At 44.2% G+C, this 16854-nt stretch overlaps 1 protein-coding gene across 8 annotated transcripts in view; it reads right to left on the bottom strand.

Moving 5' to 3' along the window:
• Positions 1 to 16854, bottom strand: part of Nhsl1 (NHS like 1) — a 230131-nt gene that overhangs the window by 94415 nt on the left and 118862 nt on the right. Inside the window, exon 1 of one of the 8 annotated variants that reach the window (XM_052751121.1) lies at positions 9264 to 9552. The exons of the other annotated variants lie outside the window; for them this stretch is intronic. Within the exon in view, the coding sequence (XP_052607081.1) occupies positions 9264 to 9279 (16 nt within the window). The 5' untranslated portion in view covers positions 9280 to 9552. Of the gene's footprint in view, positions 1 to 9263; positions 9553 to 16854 lie in introns of those variants that run through there. 8 annotated transcript variants of the gene reach the window in all.

Here is a 16854-nt window from a genome sequence, read left to right as displayed (position 1 = left end):
ATTAGGTTCTATCAGAAAATCTTCCCCGGAAGGGCTAAACTCATCTGATCAAAGGGACTTGAGAGTTCTTGAATTTTCTTCACTAATGGATGTTAATCATTTTAGATATCTGGGTCATGATTATCAAGGAACCCTTTTTAAAAGATTCTGATGGGGGTAGAGAAACGGCTCAGTTGTTAAGAGCCATGGGTGGTGTTCCTCTAGAGGACTCGGTTCAATTCCCAGCATTCACATGGTGGCTCACAACTATCTGAAACTCCAGTTCCAGGGGATCCAGTGGCATCAGGCATATATATATATTCATGGAGGCAAAATGCCCACACACATAAAATAAAATAAATATATCTTTTAAAAAAAGAAGACTCAGGCTTGGCTTCACTCCAAAGTCAGCCTTGGTGAAGGAAGAGTCCCCAAGAGCTGGCATGAGCAAAATGCCTCTAGGATGGACAAGAAAGCAGTCAGGAGTCCTGGGGTCTACAGAGATGCAGGCTAGGGGGTGGAGCTGGTGTATCAGGGATAAGTCAGAGGCTTTCCTGAGGAAGGGATGGTGATGGTTGTCAATATCAGCAAATTAGCATTCATACCCAAAAATTTATCAAAACATTGGCATTAAACTTGACAAATTCCAGGAGTGTTTCAGAATAACAATAAATTCTGAATAAATCTAGATCTATAAATTAGCTGTTCTGGGATAATATTGAGCTTTTTTTTTTTTTGCATAAAATACTGGATATTCTGGATACTCTACCACACATCCAGGATGAATGGACCAGAATGTCTTTTGTCCTGTAAAAATTAGATAAAAGTCTGTTCAAAACAAACAAACAAAGAAAAAGTAACTTGGTAGGACAAGAAGGGACAGAGTGCCAGTGTCCCTGGGTACTAGATGCCTTCACACACTCCATTTTTTTCCAGTAATGCTTCTCCTGCGCCCAGTCCCCTTTCTCATTTAAGAGTGATGGGATGAGAGAAAAGTCACTGTTCCCAGCTTCGAGTCACCTTAGAATCTAGTGTAATCCAGCTCCCCTAGTCATCTTCTCTCTTCTTGGCAATCTCCTGAGCACACCAGTCTGGCTACCTGGAGGCTCTTCTGTTCCCTCCCCACCTTCTCTTTCTCAAGAAGACCCCTCCCAGGCCCCAAATGTTCCTCCTTCCACTTGTCCTCCAAATACTGGCCTGTCACGACTTCTTAGTGTTTGGGATTAGGTCATTAATACATGCCTGTCATGACTTCTTAGTGTTTGGGACTAGGTCATTAATACATGCCTGTCACGACTTCTTAGTGTTTGGAACTAGGTCATTCAGGCTGGCCTGGAACTTACTAGTAATTCAGACCAGTCTCAGAATCTAGACAGCTCTCCTGTTTCAACCTTCCCAGTGCCAGGATTACAGGCTTGAGCCAACAGGCCAAGCTTTGTTTGTTAGAGAACTTTATTCTAAAAGTTTGAGTGACGACGACGAATATGGCAATAGACTCTTGCTCAGAAATGAAACAGTAAGGGACCCACATAGCCTCTTTCCATCACAGAAGATGACTTTCTTGTTTTCAAAAGCTGCCTTGCAAAACTCCACTAGGAGAAGTCTGGGGTCTTTAGGTAAACAACCGTCCATGTAAACACACGCTCAGGTCCATGACGTCACAACTTACGGTTCCGAGAGCAACCTAGGGTACTGTCCATGTCTCTGTCATTAAAAAGTACACAAAAAGGGGCCATGGACGCTTCCGTTTTTCTCATCACGCACCCACCTATCCGCCCATTTAACCTAATGTCAAACTAGCTCATCCTTTTGGTTTGATGCCTCTCGAGATTAACAGTATTTGAATAGTAAGTGAGTGACATCAACAAAAAAGTCTAAACTCAACCTAGGCTAACAAAAACTGGTAAGATTAGGTAATCACTAGACAGAAGACTAACGCAGATGACATCTCACCAAACAGCTTAGTAGGTACTGCTGCCCACTTCAAACAGATCTTAATTTTAATTGTGGTGTATGATCTTATAAAAGCTTACATTTTTCAATATACAAATATCCCTTGTACCCTCAAGACCACATTTTGCCCAACTGATTAACTATGCCAAAGCTATTGCTTAAAGACTTTTAGATTGTTTCCAGCATTCATTTCTCCAGCTGTTTAGAATAGTAAGCTACATACCCCTGAAGACCTCTGTGTACAGTCCATGGCTATAGCATGATGGCTTTGATCACACCGCTCTAACCACCCCAACCTCTCTCCTATCACCGTTACTAAGGCACGCTCAGGCTACTACGCACGTATTTGTACTAGGGTGGATTCAGTAGGACTTGGGTATTACTGAGCATCTCTGACTGTGTGGTCGTGTGAATATGAAACATCTGTAGGCTCATGTGTTTGAACACTTAAGTCCCCAGTTTGTGGAACTGTTTGGGAAGGCTGTGGAACCTTTAGGAGGTAGGATCTCGCTGAAGCCTGTGGGTCACTTGGGAGCACGTCTTGAGATTTTATATCAAGGTCTCACTTCTTGCTCACTCTCTGCTTCCTGGCTGTGGAGACTATATGACTGACTACTGTAAGGAGTCTTTCTCTATCCCACCAGCACCCAAATAATGACATGCAGACTTATTATTAATTATGAAAGCTCAGCCTAGCTTAGGCTTGTTCCTAACTAGCTCTTATAACTTAAATTAACTCATTTCTAGTCATCTACATCCTGCCATGTGACTTGCGGTCATTACCTCTCCTCCTGCATGTCTTGCTTGTTCAGCATCCCTCGCACCTAGCAGATACTACTTCCTCTCTCTGCCTGGAAGTCCGGCCTATACCTCCTGCCTAGCTATTGGCCATTCAGCTTTTTATTACACCAATCAGAGCAATACATCTTCACACAGTGTACAGATATCCCACAACAAACCACCTCAGGTCCCTGCCTCAATACCTTCTCCATCCAACATACTGAGTTATGTCCTTTTTTTAAAATGCAAGCCAAAAGGTAGCTTTTCTCGGGTACTTTGACAGAGCAACAAGAAAAATAATTAATGCAGGCTGGTCAGAGGAGAAGTCAGCTAAGAGGGGAGTAGAAAAAAACAACAGAGAGACATGAAAATCCACCAAGAAGCACAGGTTAAAAATGGAGAGAAGGCTATGGCTCCCTTGACCACATGTTTGCCAGCGTTCACCAGGCCCTAGGTTCCATCCGCAGTGTGGCAAGAACTGGATGGGTGTGATGGCATACACCTATAATCCCCTCACACAGGCGGTGAAATTCGGAGTTAATTCAGGGTCATCCTCCACTACACAGTGAGGCCCTGCCCCTCAGCCATATAAAAATGGAAAGCCAAGCCGAAAGTCCATCTTTGCCAAGGTTTTCAGGAACTAAAGTCCCTTGCTTCGGTCCGTCCGTCCCCCCTCCCCCCGCCGCCCCCCCCCCCCCCCAAAGATCCATGGCTTTATCTTTGCACAGAGCGGGAGCTACAAATGAACAGATCTGAACACCCGGGCACTTTGTGCGGCAGAGCCGGCCACTGTTCTGTCTGCTCTAAGGACAGCACCTCCTAGAGTATGCCGCGGCCCAGCGGGGTGATCTGGCTTCTACCGAAACGGTCACATCAACGAGAACAGATTTGGTTCCTTGCAAACCGCCTGCTCCCCTCCAGTTTCGGAAAGGCGAGATCTCACCAGGGCATCTATTAAACGTGCTAATTTAAGCTGCAGGTGCAAACGCCCCTTGGTGGCTGCAGGTTACTGGCTATGGATAACAGGCCGTTTTTAAAGGAGTGGAGAGTGAGGGAATGAGGGGCACGTTACGGGAAATGATCTGAAGCATCCAAAGACACTGCTGACTTACACGACGCCCAAATAGCGAAAGCACGGGAGTCAAAGGCCCAGAATTCCACAACCGTGATATTCCCAATGTTGCTTTGCTTTCCCTGCCTTCCAAGGATGCTAAGACTCAATGAAGAAAACAACAGGCACTTGGCTTCGCAGCTGCTTGATGGCTCATTATGGAACTAAAGGAAGTACAAGGGCTGAGTAGGGGATACACCTAAAATCCCCACACTTGGGAAGAGACAAGACAGGAGGAGTGTGAGAGTTCCGGGCCATCACAGTGAGACTGTCTCAAAGTGGGTGTGGGGGGTTGGCAAGAGACCTTCCAAAGCAAATGGTTGCTTGTTAGCACACTTGAAAAATGCACTTGTTCCGGCACAGAAAAAAAACAAATCTGTTTCTGATTCCTGACATTGGTTTCCAAATGCTGCCAAGAAAAGAATCTAAGGAATTCTTCTGCATACACAACATACACGAGACAACTGGAAAGAGACCTGCGTTTCATCCCAGGGAGCTCGGCTAGGGAGGGGTGGGGGCTGTTTCCAACACGCACTGCCCTCAAAGGAGCAGAGGCACATGCCTGAAATGGTTCACGGCCATGCTCTTGCTCTCTCTCTAACATAACTCTTTGCTATTATTAGACAAGCCAGAGGCCTTCCTAAATCTGTAGCTTGTGAAGCAGAAAACGGTACCTGCGAGACGCTATCATGCGGAGCATGCAGGCAGCTGGGACACACCCAACTTCGCAGAGCCTACAACTCTCCCACTCCATCAAACTAGCTTTCGAGATCTTGGAAGGCATACTGACACAGAGAAGGGGAAGAATCCAGCCCTACACCAATCTCTGCTTTAAAATCCCTCTAAAAAATGAAGAACAAGAGAAACTACTATACAAAATGTATTTAATTAAGGCCTACTGTATACCTTCAATGCTGAATTGATTCTTAGGCGGGTAAGCAATGTCTCCATTCATCCTTTCCATAGTCACATCACTTCTGCATATTGTTTTACTTTTGTAACTCAAGAATAACATAAATGAGAATTTTGAAAGGTAAATCATCCAACAGCCTGAACTATCTAATACAGTTGTTTCAAGTTTTGGCTCACATTGAGTTGACTGAAGCAAACTTAAGTTCAACTTTGTTTTTTGGTTTTTCCCTTTCTCAACAGGATAAAAGTTCATGAAGGAAACAGGATCGTCTAATGGAACTTGAGCGCCAACTTTTTATTTTTGCATGGCTGGACTTGAGTAGACTTCCAATCCATCTATGTACAAACTGGCCTTACACGTGTATTGTCGGGTTTAAAAACCACCTTCAAGGCAGCAGCACTGGGCAGTCACAGTACACCACAAGCACATCACTTATAAAGCAAACTCAATTCACGGACTTCATGCATGTTCTGTTATACCGGTTTACATGGCGTTCACCTCAGAACCTACATCCACCAGAACTTCAACATAGGACTTGATCGGGAAACAGGGTCCTTGCAGACGTATTCAGTCAAAATGACACTATATATGGGATTCGAGTGGTGTCCTTATGAGAAAGCCACTCAACAAAAAACCAAAAGAGTGACATACAGAAAAGTTCTCAGGAAAACAAGCAGAAACTGGGGGTGATGCTGTTACAATAAACGGGACACCTGGGTCCCCCAGAAATGGAAGAGCCAAGAAAGACTCTCTTCTAGAGCCATGTTCCATGACTTTTACTGGGAAGATGTTCACAACTGTCTCTTCACTCCAGAAAGGGCAGTGATGACAAACCATAGAAATGGTTCCCCTAAGTCTAACGGTGAACCAGTGAGGGTACTGGGATTGTTTACAGAAGTGTGGTGACCCCCCAAGGTAGCTGGGTCATGGAAATGTCCATCCCAGCATGGGTGACAGTTCACAAAAGATATATCCTTATCGAATTTCTGTCCAGAGTGCCTTGTAAGCAACTCTACCAGGGAGTCTCCTCTTTCCCAACAATTGCTCTATACACACACACACACACACACACACACACACACACACACACACACACACACACAAACACCCCTTGGGGAGAGACCTTCTGAACCTTGAAGCTTAAAAAAAAATCTGTGTGTATGTGTGTATATAATGTACGAGCATGTGTGATTGTGGGTAGCATGTATGTGGATGGCAAAGGACACGCTCAGTTGCTAGTCTACACTTTTCACCTCGTTTCAGACAGGGTCGCTTATTGTTTCTACATAAGCCAGACTACCTTGCCTGCCAACTTGCAGGGATTCTCCTGTTTCCACCACCCATCATGCCTTAGGAGTACTGGGTTTATAGACATGCACTATGGCATCCAGATTTACAATAATTCTGGGACCTCATAGTTGCAAGGCAAACACTTTATCCACTAAGCCAACTCCCCTGCCCAAACCTTGCCATTTACTGAGCTTCCTAAGCCTTGAAAGTTCCCTTAGCTTCTTGAGTCATACGATGCCCCTTTCTTCTCTCCCGCAGAGAATGTTTCAATTGGGTAGAAGTACCGACGTGTAAAGACAATACCTTGATTTCAGAAGTCTGGACTATAGAACTGTGTAAGGAATTTCAGCTGCTCTAGTAAATTCATGCGTGTTTTTCTGTGAACAGCACCATTCGGACAATACTTTGCCGAAGTCCAAAAGACAAGTATGATTAGTGTATGACATTGTGGTGACGTCACGGAACACATGATTTAACATTTATGAGACACCAGTCTGTGATGGATTAGAAAACTGTTAAACATCTACCCCATATAGGAAAAGCACTTAAAGATAATATTTATAAAGATGAAGTTGGTGTGCTGTATTTAATAAATTTCTGTTTTTAACTACCTTAGAGATAACTGTGTCCCGTGTGATTTTAGTAGTAAGTATTTAATTCTGGTTTTTTAAGACAGTCATCTGTGACTATACACATATATGATAAACACATGGTAGCTTGCTATTAGTTATACTGTTTGGTCAGCCAGAAACTTCCATCTTGGACCGTGATGGATCTCTGACTAGACAATGCAGGAACTTTACGCCATGCCTTTGTTAACCACAGGGGCCTTGGCAGAACTTCAGAAGGCATCTTCCCAGAGACGAGGGGCTCAGACGTTGCTCAGACAAATTAATTTGGGTGGGGTGGACAGACTGAGATACTTCAGCGGTGACAGCAAACAGTGACTAGACTTATTAAAGAACCTATCCATTTCACAGATACAGAACAACTGTATGTTATTCTAGTCATAGCAGTAATGGCAAAGGTAGCTCCTTCTATACAGACATTTACTAGCACAAAATTGACAGAAAGCCAAGAAAATGTGACTTCAGGAGAAAAAAAAAAAAAAGCCTCAATTAAGAAAAGGAAAATTGCGTCAGTGTGGGAGGCTATCTGATTAGAATGTTTTCTTTCAGCAATTACAAGAAAAACACAGGAACATGATTTAAACCAAAAGAAAGGCCATGTTTCCTCTAAGGTCAATGTTAATCACAACCACATATTCAATAGCCCCCAGGACAGGAGCTAGCAAAAGAAAGAAGCCAATTATTGAAAGCACTCTCCCCCGCCGCCCCCGTCGCCCCTGCCTTTCCCCAAGTGAAAACACCAACCATCAACAAGTGGCCCTTCATATTCCTTCATCATGGGTTTGTCTCAACAGGTTGCACGCAACAGGAGGAGTGTGAATTATCAGTAGTTTGTCTGATGCCTAGAGACCCAAAAAGAGGCTTTATTCATGCTGCTCAAGGGAATTCCACTTAGAACACACGCACTTCAGCATCCAAGTCCTCCATTGTCATTGAATGCCAGGCTCGTGATTTTTAAAACACAGAAACTGAGTCCTGGTGTTGACCAATTCTCTGATAAAGTGAAACTGTTGTTAAGGGATGGGTGGAGAAAAAACAACAAAACACAATGAGGCTCCAGAAGTCACATTCAATGGCAATTTCACACCTGTATTCAATTAAAAATTCTTAACCTTGAGCTATCATTAGACTGTAGTGATGTCAACTGCACTGTGGAAATCATACCAAGATAGCATGTTCTTTTATCCAATAATACTGTTTACGTCCTACACCTTTTTTCCCAAGAGAAATAAGTTTAAAAGAAATGATTTCATAATCCCTTTCATCAAAAACTACTTTTTAGAAATATTCAAAGTCATTTAGACTAAGTCTCCCAAGAAATCCATTACAACTCTCTATCGTAAGAATTAATTGAGAGCCGGGAGGAGGTGGTGGCGCAAACCTGAAATCCCAGCACTTGGAAGGCAGAGGCAGGTGGATCACCGTGAGTTCAAGGCCAGCCTGATCTAAAGAGGGAGTTCTAGAACAGCCAGGGCTACACAGAGAAAGCCTGTCTCAAAAACAAAAAAAGAAAGAAAAGAAAGAAGCCAATAATAATAAGAATTGGACGTTTGACTGTTTGAGGAGAAAAAAAACGGTGATATTCTTTTTATTCTTGTCCCCTCCATTTGGTCAACTCTGTACCTGGCCCATCAAGAAATATCTCCAACTTGAAGTACAACAAAAGACTCTGGCAAGTTTTAAGGTATCAAAATTAGGCTGAACACCACAAAGGCAGAAACCCCACAACCCACGTCTATGCTCCATTAACAGACGGAGAACAAAGGACTGGTCTACACAGCAAACAAACTAGGAACATCTTCTTTCCCAAAATTGAAACGCTGTCAAGAGTTTACCATCACCAGAATGACATACACAGAAAGAGATGAGCAACACAGCTCGCTTCAGTTCCAAGGAAATTCATCCCAACTCCCTCATTGCAACAGTCTCATAGGAAAAGCACATTTTCACACACCCCAAGTATGGACACTGTGACAAGGCTGAAAGATACATAATAATCCAAGGAACAAAATAATTGTCCAACAAAGAAAATCACCAGTCACCCGTGAATCACTACAGATACTCAGTTATTCATCACGTAGAACACTTAGGAAGTCTTACAACCCACATGCATCCTGAACAAGAAGTGTCTTCTGTAAAATTGGTTTCACTCCTGAATACATGCGTTAAGGCTGAGGGCAACCGAGTCCTTCCTTCCTCCCTCCACTCTACTCTAACTTCGTGTCTGAGTAACTCCTAACCCGAAAACGTCTCCTCTAGGACTCACAGAACAACACTAAACAATTCTTACATTACGGAACTTATTTAAAAAAAAAAAAAAAAAAAAAAACTTTCATCTACAACTTTTAACCACTTTCCTCTACGACAGAACACACACAGAACATATTTAAACCGAGAAATCTTTCTGTCTAAAAGAATTCCATCCATCTCTCCAGCAGGAGGTCTTTCTTCCTGTTTGTGACTCAAAAAAAAAAAAAAAAAAAAAAAAAAAAGAACAATGACTTTTCTACTTGCATACTTACTAACCCCCCTCAAATTCTAATTGCTGTGGATCCAACCCTTTGGCTGGAATGACAGTTCTTCCCACAGGGACGCAAAGCCCCCTCACCTTTCAGGCAGAACATTCTTCAGCAGTTCCATGGAGGGGCTGGTGTTCTGGGAGCCGATGTGGCTGGCCTGCAGTGCTAGGCACAGCTGTCTCCCACCCACCTCTCCAGCAGCCACCGCCAGAAAGCTCGGGGCAGCCAGCCAGCGCCTGTTACTACAGGAAGCCACTACCCAATCCCAGCTTTCTGGCCCGGCTGCTGACACCTCCCTATCTGTCCGTTATTTTTTCACACCAGGAACCAGCCCAGGATCCTCTAGAAGAGAGAGGGGAGCAGGCGCTGTTCATCCTGTCCAATGCAGCCCTGGGACCGCGGAGAGTCCATTTGTTTGTGCTTATCTCTCAGCGTTTTCCAGCGCAGCGCAGCCGATGTGGCTCTTCACGTGACCAAAGGCCCAGAAATCACTGGATTCCGTTTAACTGTTTGCTATTAATTAGCACTTGCCACCTCACCTTCCCGCTTCCTTTTTTGTGGCATGCTCACCTCTCTTCTCTGATGCGGAACAACCATAAACTACCATGTAATTAACACTAAACAGTAGAATACTGAACTCTCCATATAGTTGAATATACATAAATCGGTGACAATGTATGAAACATTCATATCAGACCAAATAGTAAATCCCATGTACACAGTGACTATCATTATTCATAACCTACTAGTGCTACAGATAAAGGTATTGGTATAGAAATGTGAACGATGTCACACTTCCATGACATTGTCACTTTTTCAGATGAGGAGGTGAAGTCAGTGTTGGAGTGTGTGTGGTTTTTTTTTTTTATATAATTTATTTACCTTTATTGTATTTGCATTGGTGCTTTGGCCTGCATGTATGTCTATGTGAAGGTATCAGGTCTTGGAGTTACAGACAGTTGTTAGCGGCCATGTGGGTGCTGGGAATTGAACCCGTGTCCTCTGGAAGAGCAGTCAGTGCTCTTAACCACTGAGCCATCTCTCCAGCCCCGTGTGTGTGTGTGTGTGTGTGTGTGTGTGTGTGTGTGTGTGTGTGTGTGTTTCTAACTATTATGGTACAACTGGGTCATTCAATCTCTTCACTTACAGGCTAAATACACCCTGGCAAATTCTCCATCACAGGTTATAAATGAAAGAAAAGAAACAGTCTACAGACACTGGCTCCGGGGCACTCTGAGGGTTCCATCTGAACCCTGAGTGGCCCTGTGGGGGTGGGGGGGGGGGTCCCCTTCCCCACATACACTGTAGAGTCCCCTGCCGGCAGGAAGCGACCATTGTTCACAGGCCCAGCTGCTGCTGGCGGGTCTTCCTCTGGACACCACAGGATGCAGGAAACTGACTCACAAACCCAAACTATCTATCTGTGTACTGGGTGCCAGCTGCAGCCCTTGCCGCACAGTAGAGATGCTCTGTGCTCCTTTGCCTTTGAGCATCTGGCTCAGCCTATCCCTGTTGGATGGCTCCTCGCTATTCTGTACCACCAACAGCAGCTAGCCGGTAAGTTGCCTGGCCCAGGGAAGTCACTGTGCTACCTCCTATGACCCAAAGGAAATAGAAGATGAGGTCTCTGGCCAGAAGAAGTTAAGACACAAAGAACTTGAATATGAAAGGATAAGCTGAGGCAGTTAACTCTTAGAACAGAACCGCAAGAGTCCTCGTGGCTCAGCTAGTCCAGTAAACCAGGAGGCAATCTGTTTACCTAAATAGCAGCAGTGTCAAATTCAAAAACACACTGGGTTCTTCCATGTCACCCTGTGACCCTTACTTGGTGAGCTGAGGTCATTCTGTCTTGAGTGGTCTTCAGTGTGATGTATGGATTGCAAAGATACTCCTAAAATCTTCTTGCAAGTGAGATTCAACTTTTATATATATATATATATATATATATATATATATATATATATATATATATATATATATATATATATATATATATATTCATATTATGGGTGTTATAATATGAATATATATATAGATTCATATTATGGGTGTTTTCCCTATATGTTGTACCTGTACACTATATATGTCCTGTGCCCCACGGAGGCCAGAAGGGGGCATTGGATCCAATGGCACTGCAGTTACAGGCCACTGTTAATGGCCATGTGGGTGCTGGGAACCAAAAGCAGGTTCTCTGGAAGCGCAGCCAGTGCTGTTAATAACTCTCTAGTCCCAGATTCAACTTTTTAAATGACACAGAGAAATCCCTACCTGGGAGAGTTAAGGCCTGAGAACACAGGCCCACACAGGTGGTCGGGGGGGGGGGGGGGGGGATCCTGTGTATTTAAATGTACTTGACAAATATCAACAGACACCTAGATTTTTTTTTTCTGTTAGGCATGACTTTATATGCAGGATGTATATTGTGGTAGAAAATAAAGAGAACCTGATTCCAATGGCATCGGCGTCCAGATGATCTCTAAGCAGCCTGTAAATGTGAAGATTGTATGAAATGTACCAGCATACTCAAAGATTCTAGCCCGCTCCACTAATTTTTTGGTATGATATACAGATGCATACTGTTAGGTACACCACGTCAGCTTGAAAGAAACTGTTTGACTTTTCGTGGTTTAGTGGAATTGATGAGTGGAATAGGAACGGGAGTTATTTTTAAGTGGTAGAGCACTTGCCTGATGCGCCCTGGACTGGATTTCACCAACACTGCAAAGGTTGGGGTAAGGGCAGAAAGAGGGAGAAAACTGGAATAAATAATTAGGAGTTGAGTCTCTCTAAGTAAAGCTAAGCAATAGAAGCACAAACTTATAATGATCAATGATAGGTTCTTGCCTGTTAGCATCTAATTTACTTCTTCTTATCAGCCACTTACAATAAAACCCACGTAACTTGGGGTTCAATTCACAGAATGACTGTACTACTTCATGTGCACTGGATTCTATCTCCAACATCGCATAAACTGGGCATGGCAGAGCAGACAGGAAGACCCAAAGTTCAAAGCCATCCCCAGCTCCACGGTAAATTCGAATGTATCCAGTACAGGATTCACGAGACCCTGTCTCAAAGGGAAAAAGGGAGGCAGCATTAATTCTGTGAAGTGGTTAATAGTGCCCACCCAAAATTCTCTTCTCTCTTTACAATGTGACGTCACGCTCACGATGTGACCTCCTTTTGAACAAAGTCTTTACAGATGTAACTAAGCTCAGGAGCAAGATGAGGGGATATGGATTAGGTAGTTGGCCCCTGAATCCAATGAGAGGATCCTAGTCGGAGAGAAAGAGGCATGCAGACATGGAGAAGGGCTACAGAAAGGAGATAGGACAGACAATAGCATCCAGGGCTACAAAGAAAAGCCCTGTCTTAGAGAGAGCAAGGAAAGCAGGAAGGAAGAAAGGGAGGGAGGGAGGGAAGGAGGGAGGGAATATTTCTGACTCTCCAACTGTGAACACACCTAAGAATAAAACATGAAAAAAACACAACATTCAAACTTGGGGGAAAAAAACATTAAGGACTATAGATTAAAATTATTCTGCCACTACTGATCACTGCTGTGGGATGTTCTATATCTATGAATGTGTTGCTCTGATTGGTTGATAAATAAAACACTGATTGGCCAGTAGCCAGGCAGGAAGTATAGGCGGGATAAGCAGACAAGGAGAATTCTGGGAAGTGGAAGGCTGAGTCAGGAGACGCCAGCCTGCTGTCCATGGAGCAGCATGTAATGGCACACAGGTAAAGCCACAGAAAATGTGGCGACATATAGATTAACAGAAATGGGCTGAGTTTAAATGTAAGAGCTGGTCAGTGGTAGGCCTGAGCTAATGGCCAAGCAGTTTTCATTAATATAAGCTTCTGCGTGTTTACTTGGGTCTGAGCGACTGTGGACGGGGTGGGACACAGGAAAAAACTTCATCTACAAATCACTGTTACTGAGGTAGAAAATAAATAGCTGAACTACACAAACTCCTGTATGGAGGAGCAGGCTTGAGTGATGCACACAGCACAGAATTCAGAGCCCTTTGGACAAAACAAAGATCTTCCCTGCCAACACTGAAGCCAGGGCGGCAACCTCTTTGCTCCCTTGTGGGATTACAACATCCAGCATCATGTTAAAGTTTAACATCGCCTCTGCAGGACAGAGCAGTAGCCATACACACAGCCAACTTGTTGAGAGTTATCTTCCCAAGCCCTCCAGTGATAGTCAATTGTATGCAAGAATTTTGATTTCAACAGTGTGATAAGAATAAATTTGAGATGAATTTACCTAACACGTAGAATCAGTGAGTAAAGATTGACTCAAAACTCTTATTTCATTCCTGGGGGGGGGGGGGGGGGGGGATGATAAAAATTGCAGGAGAAAAATAGGGAAAACATACTTTCCCCTAAGAATTCTGGCTCTTCCTCTTACCAAAACAGCCAAAGAGTCATGTTGACCCTAGTTCAGTCCCAGACACCACCTAATAAAAGACCAGATGCTAGCTTGCACCTGTAATCACAGCACTGCTAGGGTAAAACTAGACGCAGAGATAGGAGAATCAACAGGGAGCACCTATCACAGCCGCGGAAACAACAGGGGAAACCTTGCCTCAGAAACAAGGTAGAGGATAAAGTGTCTGTGGCACAAGCATGAGGACCCAAGTTCGAGCACACCCTACCACTGTACATATGACATCATCAGCGCTCAGACTCCGTCAGAGAGGAACTCAGGCAGGCCTCGTCCATCATTTGTTATACCCATAGACACAAGAGAAAGGAGACACAGAATTATAGCATTATAACTTTATTTTTTTTTTTTTTTTTTTGGTTTTTCGAGACAGGGTTTCTCTGTGTAGCTTTGCGCCTTTCCTGGTACTCGCTTTGGAGACCAGGCTGGCCTCGAACTCACAGAGATCCGCCTGGCTCTGCCTCCCGAGTGCTGGGATTAAAGGTGTGCGCCACCACCGCCCGGCCTTTTTTTTTTTATTTATTTATTTTTTTTTTGTTTTTGTTTTTGTTTTTTTTTTTTGTTTTTTTTTGTTTTGTTTTTTTTTTTTTTGCATTTTTTTTGCATTTTTTTTTTGCATTTTTTTTTGCATTATAACTTTAAATCGGTTCATTTCACTTTTCCCTGGTTGGTTAGTTCATTCACCCACTCATTCCTGCTAGAATTAAACCTAGGTTTTTGGTTTTTCACATATTAAGCAGACTCGCCATCACTGAAGCGCTAGGGATTGAACTGAACCTAGGTCCTCATGCATGCCCAGTAGATTCCGAGCTGCTCCTGGATAGTTTAAACTAGTCCATCGTTGTGGCGATCCCAGTCTGCCAACCCTCATGGACAGGGCAATCTGAAACACATTTTTGGTCTGAAAGCCTCCTCCTCCTCCTCCTCCTCCTCCTCCTCCTCCTCCTCCTCCTCCTCCTCCTCCTAACATGATCTGTGCCTGGATCCCCAGGCAAGGGGCCTTGGAGGACACTTTGAGACAACTATGCTTGGGTCTGAAATGTATGTGGGAGGGAGATAATCCTGCTTCCGGGGCCAGCTTATCAGTGAACTCAAGCAACACTTGACAATTTGCCAATATAATATACATTGTAGTGATTTAAAATAAAATAAAATAAAATAACCTAACACAGAAAATCAGTACCAACAAGCAGGGTCCTTGTTGTGACAACATACCTGACCATGGGGTTCAGGCCTTTAGAACTGGTTTGTGCAAGCAATTTGGAAAAGTCTGGAGATGGAGAATAGAGAATACACGGGTGATTGGTGTGGGAGCCCCAAAGACTAGAATGCCAATAGAAATGCAAACAACAGGGGCTGGAGAGATGGCTCAGAGGTTAAGAGCACTGGCTGCTCTTCCAGAGGTCCTGAGTTCAATTCCCAGCAACCACATGGTGGCTCACAACCATCTGTAATGAGATCTGGTGCCCTCTTCTGGTCATACATGCTGTATACAAAATAAATAACTAAATCTTAAAAAAAAAAAAAGGAAAGAAAGAAATGTAAACAACAGGAAACCATGTTCATGCAGTTTTAGATGGCAACAAGAACTCCACTGAGAATTGCACGAGAGACCGTGCATGTCACAAAGAATATGGTCGCATTTTCTTCGGTGTCCTAAGACATTTGTATTGCCATCAGGCTACATTTAGATTTGATGGACTACTTAATCTAGTGAGGACAACCTTCAGGCTGTGGCCCGAGTATCGCTGGCTACTTTTAGCCATAATTACAGTGCAAATCTGGACTAAAAACAGATGAGAAAGATTTGGAAAGCTTGGAGTTAGGCCAGAAAGGGAGTCTGTTAAAGTGGCACATCAGGAGGACACTGTTGGTGAAGAGACCCATGGTTTTCAAAGGGAGCCAGGTATGGTGCTGTGGTGAGGAGGGAGCCTTGAAGACACCCTGGGCACCAGCGCAGCCTCACCCACTGCAGACTCAAGACTAGTCAGGAAAGACCTATGGAAGCCTTCGCTGGAGAAGTGGCCCCGCTTCACCTTGTAACACTGGGAGAGCGAAGGAAGCCAGAGCTGCGAGGGAGACTTAGAAAGGTAAAGGGGTCAGAACTAACACTTGCCAAGGAACGCTGCAGGACACAAGCAGACATAGTCCAGGGAGGAAGTCATGTGGGCTGCAGCCGGCAAGGATGCTGGAACTCCCACCATCCCCAGCTGCCAGGCTTGGAACTCTAGGACCTACCATTTCCCCTGCTGGGTTTTGCTCTTGCTTAGTTCCATCCTTCCTTCCTTTCTTTTTTTTTAATAATTTATTTATTTATGTGCATTGGTGTTTCGCCTGCAGGGATGTCTGTGTGAGGGTGTCAGATCTTAAAGTGGGTGCTGGGAATTGAACCTGGGTCCTCTGGATGAGCGGCCAGTGCTCTTAACCACTGAGCCATCTCTCCAGCGCCCCCATCCTTCCTTTCTATGTCTCCATTTATTCTGCTTGAAATGGGAATGCCTACCCTAGGCCACTGTACGTGCAATGCATATAACTAAAATAACAGCAACAGCAAACAAACAAACAAATGGGCTCATAGCTTGAGTCTCAGAAGAGATTTTAGGTAAAAACTTTTGAATAATGTCGGGACTGTTGAATGTTTGGCAGGGCTTGCAGTTTAGTACAATGGATTTTGCATTAGGAAGCGGGCGCCAGGCCAGGGGCAGGATTTGTTATGGTTTGGATGCGGTATCCCCAGGAAAAGGCTTGTGTGCTAAATGTCTGGTTCCCAGCTGGTGGGGCTACTGAACAGCATTAGATCATGAGAACACTAACTCCATCAAAGGATAACCGCAGCGATGAGGTCTTAGCTGAACGCGCTCTGGGGAAGTGGGCCGAGGTGGAGGAAGCGGGTCGAGGTGGAGGAAGCAGGTCTCTGGAGGAGCATGAAGTATGAAGTCCTCCTCCCTAACTCCTGGCTGCCCCGAGGTGAGCGATGATGCCCTTTGCCCTGGGATGCCCTTCTGCTGTGGTTCTGCTTTGCCACAGGCCAAAACCACTGGAGCCAGTTGATCACCTCAAGGCAGAATAAACCTTCCTCCTTTAAAGACAAACCCCAAATGAGTGCCTTTGGCTATCTTGCTTCCAGCTAGACCCTGCTTCGTACCTTTCTAGTCATTTTGTTTTCTTTTCTTACTAAATCTGACCTCAATCCACCTTCATTCCTACTACATCTTTCTAAATGG

This window comes from Peromyscus californicus, unplaced genomic scaffold (genome assembly GCF_007827085.1).
Source record: "Peromyscus californicus insignis strain IS unplaced genomic scaffold, ASM782708v3 Scaffold_22__1_contigs__length_63687245, whole genome shotgun sequence".
Taxonomy (NCBI): domain Eukaryota; kingdom Metazoa; phylum Chordata; class Mammalia; order Rodentia; family Cricetidae; genus Peromyscus; species Peromyscus californicus.
This window is presented reverse-complemented; position numbering and strand designations above follow the sequence as displayed.